The sequence below is a fragment of the Netta rufina genome, assembly GCF_964035555.1.
Source record: "Netta rufina genome assembly, chromosome: Z".
NCBI lineage: Eukaryota > Metazoa > Chordata > Aves > Anseriformes > Anatidae > Netta > Netta rufina.
The window spans coordinates 25250815-25261886 of record NC_140126.1 but is presented as its reverse complement, the minus strand read 5'-3'; the positions used below and the strand labels follow the sequence as shown (position 1 = coordinate 25261886).

At 36.7% G+C, this 11072-nt stretch overlaps 1 protein-coding gene across 4 annotated transcripts in view; it reads right to left on the bottom strand.

The window, feature by feature from the left end:
- Positions 1-2588: 2588 nt before the first annotated feature.
- Positions 2589-11072, bottom strand: part of SMARCA2 (SWI/SNF related BAF chromatin remodeling complex subunit ATPase 2) — a 120211-nt gene continuing 111727 nt past the window's right edge. For all 4 annotated transcript variants that reach the window (XM_084305369.1, XM_084305371.1, XM_084305370.1 and 1 more), the window contains 5 exons: positions 10371-10476; positions 9483-9584; positions 6018-6150; positions 4296-4438; positions 2589-3672 (listed from right to left, as the gene is read on the bottom strand). In XM_084305369.1, coding sequence (XP_084161495.1) covers positions 3637-3672; positions 4296-4438; positions 6018-6150; positions 9483-9584; positions 10371-10476 — 520 coding nt within the window. In that variant the 3' untranslated portion in view covers positions 2589-3636. The remainder of the gene's footprint in view (positions 3673-4295; positions 4439-6017; positions 6151-9482; positions 9585-10370; positions 10477-11072) is intronic.

Genomic DNA, 11072 nt, shown 5'->3' with positions numbered 1-11072 from the left:
CATGAGGCCTCCCCTCAGCCTGCTCTGCTCGGGGCTGAGCAAACCAAGGGGCCTCAGCTGCTCCTCATTCTTCTTGTCCTCTAGACCCTTCACCACCTTTGTTGCCCTCTCTAATAGTTTTATGTCCTTCTTATACTGTGGCACCCCAAACTGGGCACAGTGCTCGCGGTGAGGCCGCCCAGCGCAGAGCAGAGCAGGACAATCCCTTCCCCCACCAGCTGGCAGTGCTGGGCCTGGTGCACCCCAGGGTAGGGTTGCCCCTCCTGGCTGCCAGGGCACACTGCTGACTTTTGTTCAACTCCCTATCAGCCAGAACCCCCAGATCTATTTCTGAACTCCAGGCCCTCATTCCCCTGTCTGCATGCCAGGGTTGCCCCTTCCTAATTGCAGAATCCAGCAGTTGGTTCTTGTTAAATGTCACATTGTGGGTGATTGCCCAGCTCTCTCATTTATCAGGATCTTCTCAGAAGGCCTCACCACCCTCAACCCTTCATATGCTAAGCCAAATAATAGGACCAACTGCAATGGTCCTTACTTCAATTTTATTCTCCACCTGCACATCTATCTGTAAATAATCGGTTCTTAAAAAATAAATAAAATTGGGTCACTGTAAAGTCACCAAGCACTTTGTGAATAAGCAGTGTGATACTGTACCTGTTATATATAAGTTGCTAATTAAAAAACAGTCTAAATTATCAGTGACTGAAGCTTATTGCCAGCTGATTCTTGTCATCTGTAATGGGCTGGTAGACTTGGTTCATTTTAAATGTCAAAACTTAGCATAAATATGTATGGCCTTGAGAAGCAATCCCTGAAGACAAATTGGCCTCTGGAAACCAAACGACCCCAGAATCATAGAAAGGTTGAGAGTGGTAGTGACTTTTGGATGTCATCTTGTCCAACCCACCTGCTCAACCAGGGCCATGCAGCGCCACTTGCACATGACCATGTTTAGGTGGCTTTTGAAGATCTCCAAGGAGTGAGACTGCATCCTCTCTGGGCAACCTGTGACACTGCTCCATAACACACATGTAAAAAAAAGTAATTCCTGACATTCAGACCTCCTGTGTTTTGGTTTGCACCCATTGCTTCTTGTCCTGCCACTGGGCACCACTGAAAAAAGCCTGCCTCCATTCTCTTTGTATTCTCCCTTAATATATTGACTCACATAGATAAGATTCCCTCCAGGCTTTTCTTCTCCAAATTGAAGAGTCTGAGAATAAAACTTTCTCAGGCTCCTCTTGTACATCAGTTGCTCCAGTCCCTTAACCATCACTGCGCACTGTTCGTGGATGTGCTCCAGCATGTCCATGCCTCTCTTGTACTGCAGAGCCCAGAACTGGACACAGAACTGCAGGTGTGGACTCACTAGAGTTGAGTAACAGAAGGATAACCTCCCTTGACCTGCAGCTCAGGATACTGTTAAACCTCTTTGCCACAAGGGCACATTGCTGACTCATACTCAACTCAGGAAGCCCAGGTCCTTTTCTTCAAAGCTTCTCCAGATATTCATACACATTGATGAGATCAGTGTATCCCTCTGAGATCAATGTGTTTCTCTGTGAAATACAGCGTCTCCCATGTGGCTAGTGCACACACTGGATATGTTTTTGGCAAGAAGCTGTTCTTGGGAAAGATTAACTTTTCAACACCACCAAATTGTGGGAACCTACCAGTTTTCTGTTTAGACAGTGCATAGAATCCTTTAGGTTCGCAGGTCATGAAAGTGTATGCCCAAGTAATTGCTTCTTTACTTCAAATCTTGTTTCAGAGTATCCATAAAGTAAATCACAGTAGCTACCTCTATAGAGAGACAAACAAGTATTACAGTAGGCAGATGACTTCCATTTCTATTCTCATTGCTTAAGGTGAACTTATGAACAAGAAAATAATCTTTACTTCCACCTGGATATACTGTTATCATCCAAGGCTATTATGCCCATAGGATAACAAATGAAATATTTGAAATTGCTAAAACTAACTGAAGCTGACATTATCTCAGTGTGGGGCTAACATACACAATTGGACACCAAGCAAACACAAAAACCACTTTTCAACCAACTAGATGAAAAAATTGAAGCAATTAATATAATAGCAAAGCAGCAATATGATCTCAATATGATTCATATTGAGAAAGACATGTTCTGTTTACAAATGAAACCACAGGCTTGTACATATTCTACCAAATTTACATCAAATCAAGAAGTTTTGATTTCCACACAGAGTAGAAACATTAACTATGTACTTCAAGCATCTACGCTACCACATCTTAGTGCATCACAGCCTTCACACCTCAAGGTAACACCTAAAAATACTGATTTATAGATGTGCCTGACAGGCTACATGCCTGCCTGCATAAGTGATTGTATTCATGCCCACTAAAGCCTGGGGATATATGCTTCCTGGAAGAAAAAGAAAACAAACCATTTATTTTATTGCTTAATCACCTGAATTGTAATTAGGTAAGGAATTACACTTCAAGTTATTATTTTATTACTTCAACTTTATTTTTATTTTAACATGTCTCAAATACCTTATCTTCATCTCTGAAGATACTTCTGTGGTGATAAAAATGAGTTCTTATTTTACATACTCTGGACAGACCACAGTGGACCTCTCTACAGGAAACATACTTGTCCTCCCATCGCTACTATAAAAAAGATTTTTGTGGAACTCATAACACAGGACTGTATCTATTAAGCTAAATTATCTCTTTATTATGAAAGCACCAACACCACATTCTTCAAAATTACTGGAATTTTATTTGCCTCAGGCTTATGACTTGCAACCAAAGACATTGTGCAAAGAAAGCAAAGATTAAGTACACTTTAGGGAAAGGTGATAATCCACATTGGTAACATAGAAGATCAGTCTGATGAAAGAAGCCATCCATTACACTATATAGATTGCAATATTCAATAGCATTTTTCAACCCAACTTTTTTAATCAAGGAGAAAAAAGTTAAGCAAAGTTTACAGTAGACAAATTTGATACAATTCAAAAAGCATTTTTCTGAAGATCGTCAAGCATAAAGTGGAAAAACATAAATGGGACAAGATGAATGAAGACTAACTACTGTACAATTATAAGCTATTAAACAAAGTTGCATATATGTACCACAGTGTAAAAAAAAAAAAAAAAAACAAACAAAACAAAACAGTACAGAACAATTAAAAACCTTGAAAACTGCCTGATGAAAAATAAAATAACCAGTGACTTTTAATGGCTTCTCCTGGTTATCAATGCTACAAAAGACTTTTTTTTTTTTTGTCTCTCTGATGCCACTGAAAAACTTACTATCAAATGATAAAACCAGGCACAATTAAACTATTACCAAGCTAAAACCAGCCCATAGAAATATACTACCAACCCACATTTTCCATCAAAAGCTCTTTTTTGTTGCTTTGTTGTTAAATCTTTGAGGCCCATTTGGTCACAATATGTTACATTTTTTCCTTTTTTACACCATGATATCATATGTTTGTCTGGCACTACCCTAAAGCTAATTTATAGAGAATGAGAATACAGAAACAACCCAATGTCTATTTGACAAAATGAATTCACTGGGCATAAAATAGGAGAAGGGAGAAGAGAAGGGAAGGGGGTCAGTTCTGCCAAGAAAATAAACCCTATGGATCACTCATCATCACTTCCGCTTGCTTCCGACTGGTCCTAGAGGTAAGAGACACAAGACAAGTCAGAAATTCTTTGCCAGCTATTCTATGGAATTTGTTAAAGAAGAAAAAAGAAAGAAAAGTGGAGAAAGATGACAATTAAACTGACGAATCAAGATAGCCTTAAGAAATATACTGTTATCTAATATTTCTCTTTCATGACATTTAATTCAGTTGCTGTAGGCTTCTTTAGAGAAGAAAAGACACTAAGGAAACACCAATTTTTCTATCTACACGGACATTTAAAAACAACTGCGGAGAGGTCTGCTTTCATTTGTTCCATTACTAGAAGAACCCACCAAAGAAAAAAAAAATCAAACTAAGAGTTTTTCATTTGGGGATGAAAGCAAACAAACCATGAGGCGTAATGTTACAAAGAAAGTAGGAACAACTCCCAAGAAATAAGCTCCAAACTTAGACTTCTTGTCTTTCAGCACAGGGCCCAGACCTCCTAAGCACATACAGATACAGTTAAAAACCCTTGCCAAATTCTCTCAAGATAATGAATACAGATTAAATATGTGCTTAAGCATGAATAGGTGAGAATTCTGACAGCAAGCAAGACAGGGTAGAGACGTAATCACTGCAACCACTTCCACAGTCTCAGTGAACAAAACTTACATTTTCATCTTGATCCTCATCACTATCATCATCACTCACAACAGGTTTCGCTTTTGCTCGGCTTTGCCTCTTCTTGCCTTTCCCTTTCTCCCGACTCTTTTCATCCTTCTTATTCAGCTTGATTTTGACTTTCACTGATTTTGCTGCAGAAAGTAAAAACACATACAATTTAAAAACAACAACAACAACAAAAAAAAACAAACAAAAAACAAAAACAAGAAAAAAAATCAAACAAAAAAAACCATAGCCACTCTTTGCTAACTCAATAAAACAACTACTGAAGATCACTTATTAACTTCTAAATGCTGTCTCTGTTCATAGAAGTTCTCCACTGGTAGCAACCTGAAAACGTACTTTCTCTGTATTTTTATCTGCACTGTGGAACAATCAGAGCTTTTGCTTTTATTTCTCTACTTCTTTATAGATGTAACAATGATTTGTATTATGCCATAAAGAACAACTTGAAGTTGACCATGTGCATCTTATTTTTCACTTTCAGAATGCGTGGTGTCCACAGGTATTATCTGGTTTTGTGAGAAAACGCACACCTAAAAATACTTTATTTGCACATAGGCATGTTTATGATTTGTACAAGCACGCAATTGTGTTGTTTTAGACCACAGAAATGCCATGTGAAGATAACACATTTGGAGTATACACCTTTCTGAAGGTCATGTTAAGTGTCTGATTTCCAAATTAACTGCTTAAATGTCATGTTTTGCAGAACTGCTTGCTGTACGTGGAAGAGTACTTCAGGGCAAAGTACTACAGTTTCTGTAACAAGACAAATGGGGTAGCTGGAGAGCATGTGTAGATGTACTGAGTGGCACAAAGGGGGAATAAAGGATGCCTCCTTTTCTACTACATCATGTCTCTGAGTCTTCAGGGACTTCATGATTGGTGCTTATATTTCCACTGAGGAAATCTGAGCTGACAAGACCTGGAAGACATATTGAGCTTAGGCCCTTTGTATGGGCAATCCTGGCTCCATTTTGGCCATCAGCATGCTACAACAATTTCAATACACTAGTTAATCAGTGGAACAGGATATACACAGCAGACTAAAATTCAAACTAGAAGCAAAAGACAAATATTTTCACCAAGAGGGATAATATATTGTCAGAATATTTTGAGAGGATAAGAGGTCTCTTCTTTGAAGACGTGCTCCAGTTTTTCCTGCACCATGCCCTGAATTTCAAACTAAGTTTATGCCCAGCCCAGTCTTTTCTTACAGATGGGCCCTCTGAAAAATTGGTGTCACCTCCTACTTCTGAAAGAATCTGGAGTTTCACTTCATCACTCTCTCACTGTAGAATATTTGCTGCATCTTCTGGTTCTTAACTAGGTGATGATTTTTGTGTGTCACATCATGCCTGAAAGGTTGACCACCTATGAATAAAGATTGTATCTAGCATTTGCAGGTAGTTGTAATTAAAAATAACATGAATAGGATCAGAGGATTTATCAACGCTTACGGCCAGTGAGACCTGCTCCCACCAAGCACTTCTGTGATTTGTTTTTGGCTTAAAAGTAGTTTACTATACTCCAACAACTACAGCAATAACACAAAGCTACAAGAATTAAGCTGAATGTAAACACCCAAAGCAGAAAACTTTTTAAGAAGTTACTTTCTTTCATAGAAAACGGATTCTTACAGCAGAAACTAGAACAACTAATTACCCCTACATACACTTTATCTTCTCTACCTAGCAGGGGACTCACATTCTGACTCTGACTCGTCTTCTTCATCATCATCTTCATCATCATTGCTTTCATCCTCGCTTTCTTCTTCTTTGGCAATCTTCTGTCGTGCACTTTTGAACACAGACTGAAGAACAATGGAATCCTCATATATCTACAATATGAATACAAATCTATGTTAGAGCTGCAAAGTCAAGCAACATCAAAAATTCACAGGATAGACCTTCATTTCTGGTGCAAATCCACAGAGTATATGTCCTTTTCAAATTACAAGTAACACCGCTTGTTGCATGCGTTTTAAAACAAATGTCAACATTAACTTTTTGTTTTCTGAATGAAGAAATTTATCAGTGACTCACAAAAATAGAATTCTTAAAATGTATTATATGTATTACATTTTAAATGTTCAGTTAGAGCATTTTTCTTTATTGTTTTTATTACCACGGGAGCTATTCTGTAATTTCATTAGATTACAACAGTCTTGAAAACCTGCCAATGTGACAGTCTTCAGCAGTAAGCATCTCAATTAAAGAATTGAATTAAAGTCTAACAATATACTTGATAACGTCAAACGACTTGCTCTCATGTTAATTATCCTTAGTCGTTTTTTTTTTTTTTTCCTGAAATCCAAAGTGGCCACAAGGAAAGTTGTTTAACCCAAGCAGATCATCCCTTCCTTCTTCTCAGATCGAAAAAGTCTGAAAAATCAGTGTGTGTTCTAAACTTATCACCTGTTCTTGAACACAATGTAACCTTGCTAAGCATCTTTCACAAATCAGATTTTCAATTTAACCTCTACCTCTATGAATTTTTCTACATTTTCAATTTAACCTCACGTCTACAAATGAGATGACTACATTTGGTTTGCAATTCATTTCTTAGATTAGCATAACAGAAGGCTATGGCCTTCTATAGGAAGGCATACCATGGTCTTCATAACTGAGGCTTCATAATCATCTTAACATCTGTTTTGCTTTGTAAGAAGTCAGATGCCAAGCACTGGACAATTCAGCACTGAACAATTAAGAATATTTAACAGAAGGGTATAGAGTCATAGAACGTATTTGGTTTTCTCATCATCCTGCGCTGAACTGCTTTAGCTGCCACACTATTCCTTCAGCTTAATTAAACACTTTCTTGTATAAAGGGACATTCTATAATCGCAAGAAAGATAATGGAGGGAGTTTTGGTGGCCATTACAATCTGTACATTAAAACTGATAAAAACACTAATATTTTGCAGGTTCAGTAAAATGAATTAAAAAATCTCAATTCAGAATACTTTATGTGAAATATGTGATTTTTTTTTCCAGTTGATCACCAAGTCTGCTTTAGAAAAATTTCCTCTCAGTACAGATTGTTCCACATTCTTTAAGCACTCCCAAGCACTCTGTTATGAGATGTTTGACTGCTCTTGAATGTGGTAAAAGTTGTTTGTTGACACCCATAATTACATAATGATTATGAATGTTTTGAAATGGCTTTTTTCCTTCAGTTGTGTGACATGAGTTTGCTGTTGGACCCCAGCTTTTTTTTTTCCTAGAAGTCAAATCATTATTGATGTTGTCTTATACTTACTGTTTATAAAGTGTGCTATCCTTAGAAGCCCCCTGAGTTCCTCTCAAGTGTAGTTTATTTTTCCGTCCCATAGACCTAGCATTTCTGATTGTTCTTAAGAATTACTCTTTCAACTAACTTTGCTGTCCTTTCTCAGACCAAACACCTTTCTAAGACAAGAAGATTCTATTTTTAACTCCAGACACTACATATTTAACAACTTGCTATGAGCCAGACTTTTAAACAAAATTTCCTAGAGAAATGAAGTATTTTTAATTTCTTTAACCTTCTTAATTTGGGATTATCTGTAGATATTCAGTAGCTAGTCTGACCCAGAAAAGACTGGGGGGCTACATCAGGAAAAGCTATGCAAATAAAAGACTTCTTATTCTGATGAAAATCCAATTCCAACAGGTATCATCAATGGAACAACCATAACAGTGGAACTTCCTTCAAAATGAGAAAAGCAGTGACAATGGAACTTCAAATTATGCAAACTTTTAAGACATTTTTTTTCCATTTCAATAGACAAATACTATTTTTAACCCCTTGCATGTCTATTTTTTCCATTTGACCCTTACAACATGAAAAACTTTTCAAACTGCTGAGGTTACATGCAACTCAAAAGCCTCAAAAAAGTCTGTCTCTCCCTGAAAACCCTTCTTAAGGTTCCAGCTCAGATGGAACTGCTTTGCTCCCAGGAGAAGCAGCATGCATCATACTAATGAAATGAACATGTAGAATTTCACTTGAAGTCACTGTGTACTTAAACAGCTCTGTCTGAATTAGATTTTGTTTTTGGTTTTAGTACACACACAAATAATCTAGTTTACTGAAGTAAACTGGTATACTGGTATGCCAGAGCAAAGGTAGAACCAAACTATCAAAAAGAATATAAAATAACCTTAAAATTGGAGAACTGCTGCAGAAATGTCCCACAATTCATTGGAAATAAAAATCAACATAGAGAACATACCGGGCAAACTTTAAAAACAAACTAACAACAACAACAAAAAACAGCCAAAAAAAAAAGGTAACAAAACAGAACAAAGCAAAACTTTAGTATTAGTTATTTGGGCTTTGTATTATAAAATTTAATACTATCTCTGGTAGTTATTGTTGCTATATTACAATGGAAAATAATTCTGCAAAACTGTGATACAGGTTGGCTTATTTCCAAACAAAGCAACAAGATCTACTGAACATTTCTATCCATTCAGGATTGTTCCTGTCAATTCTAACACTCTCACTCTGTGAGACAACTTTCTCAACCGTCATCCAGATTTTGTAGTCAGCACCTTTTGTGTCAGCATCTTCTGATCCAAATTCACAGCACTATACACATTCATTTATGTAAAACATTTAAGTTGAGAGATTTTGCTTTCTAAACCTCTAAGACTCAGCTGGGATTCATTATTACTGACTGGTCAAAATGGACATTGATCTTTCAAAAAAAAAAAAAAAACAACACCAAGAACTTGCCAGAGGGTTCAGAAAACATAAAACTTTATACAGAAATCTTTACTGCTGGACAGACCTTGAATTTCTATCTGCCACTGCTAGAGCTGAAGTGCTCACTATGAAGCATTTCATGTATATCTGGTACTAAACCATACTGTTACATCTGCTCCTTCTGTCATCCACTCTGGTAAGCCCAAGCTGATGAACATGAAGAGTCATTTATTATAGATTCAAATGGTTCTGCAGCAGCTCTGAAATACGTACAGATCAGAACACACTGATCTCAGAATTAGACTCCAAACCTGCATGCTCCCACTCCAGCTGTGACCAGAGGACTCTGGATAACAGTAAGAATTTGGACATTTTTATCTATTTAAAATAAGAATTCAAACACAGGGTTTATAGACATAAATAATAATTGTTTAAGAACCAATACTCTTATCCTTAACACAAAGAATTTCAGTCAGACCTGTGATCCCTCCAGATTGAATGTCTGCGCGTTGTGACACAGCAACATGACATCCTTCTCCAGGTCTCCAAGACTCCGATACTTGTGATTGCGAATTCTTTCCTGTTGTATTTGTTGAGGAAAATGGGAAGTATGGAGGGGCAATGGTACAGAGAAAAAACAGGAGACAGGACACTGAATTAATATTTGATTTCAATACATCAAAAACATTCTCTTTTAAAATGTTACCACCTAAGCAAGCATCATGACAAGTGCCTGTTTAAAACAAAGGAATGCTAAAATGTATCATAAAGATATTATTCACAAAATCACACCATGGCAATAAAAGCAAAAAATCATGCAATTTCTTTGTGGTGTGGAAGGGACAAAAGTCACAGAAACTGAGCTCTTCTGGTAAAAGACTTCCAGTTTCTTCTTCCCAGCACAGACACAAATAAACTATGAAATGAATGAAACTCAAAGAGTTTCAACATCACTTAATGTGCAACAAGTTTGCTTAAACCCCATCTGCCAAACTGTTTAGATCTAGTCTAGCTATTCCAAGTCACTAGTTTAGGGATGTCTATATTCCCCTATAAGCACTAAAATTTTGCAAAAAAATATTTTTTTTTTTACTAAAGATTTCTTTATAGATTTGTGATTGGTTCTTTAAAAAAGACAGATGTCATCTCTGAAAGCAATATTTATGTCACTGCTACATTTTGAAATTACAGTGATATAGTGCAATATAAATGAAACGAGTTCATTACAAAGGATTTAACACTGCTTGAAGTACAAGACAACCACAGGCACGTACAATATTCATGCTGTAATTTTAAGACTGAATGCATATTTGCCCTGCCTAACAAAAAGAAATGTAGGAATCTCTATATTCCAAAATGTTCCTACCTTAATTTTTTTGAAGTCCACTGGTTTTCTAATCAATTCATAATACTCTGGTAGTTCTTTCCTAGATGGGAGCTGAATGAAGACTTCACTTAGCTGCCGTCCAGAACTGTTGAGAAAATTAAACTTTTGCAATGTAAGGAATTACTACAATTCCCTCCACACACACACAGAGAGAAAAAACAAACAAACCAACCAACACAAACGTTTATTTCAAAGAATTAGAAACTGATATCTGGATTATTTATCATTAATAATAAAATAGTAATTTTAATTATTTCACAAATATAATTACCAGGATCAGGACCTGAATCTGAATTCTGTAGTGGTTTGCCAAATACAGTCTTAACCTTTTCTTCATTTTGTTTTTTATATTTTTTTTATAATTTTTAGCATGTCTCTTTTGTCTCTTTCCTGTCACTGTAAGTTTATGGTCATTTTATACTTTTTTTTTTTTTTTTTTTTTTTTTTTACATCCTAGTCATAGCACACTTATAGAATCATAGAATAATTAAGGTTGGAAAAGACCTCCAAGATCATCTGGTCCAACCATCCCCCTACCACTAAACTATATCTCCCACTAAACTATGTCCCTAAGCACTAGGTCCAACCTTTCCTTAAACACCCCCAGGGACAGTGACTCCACCACCTCCCTGGGCAACCTGTTCCAATGCCTGACTGCTCTTTCTGAAAAGAAATGTCTCC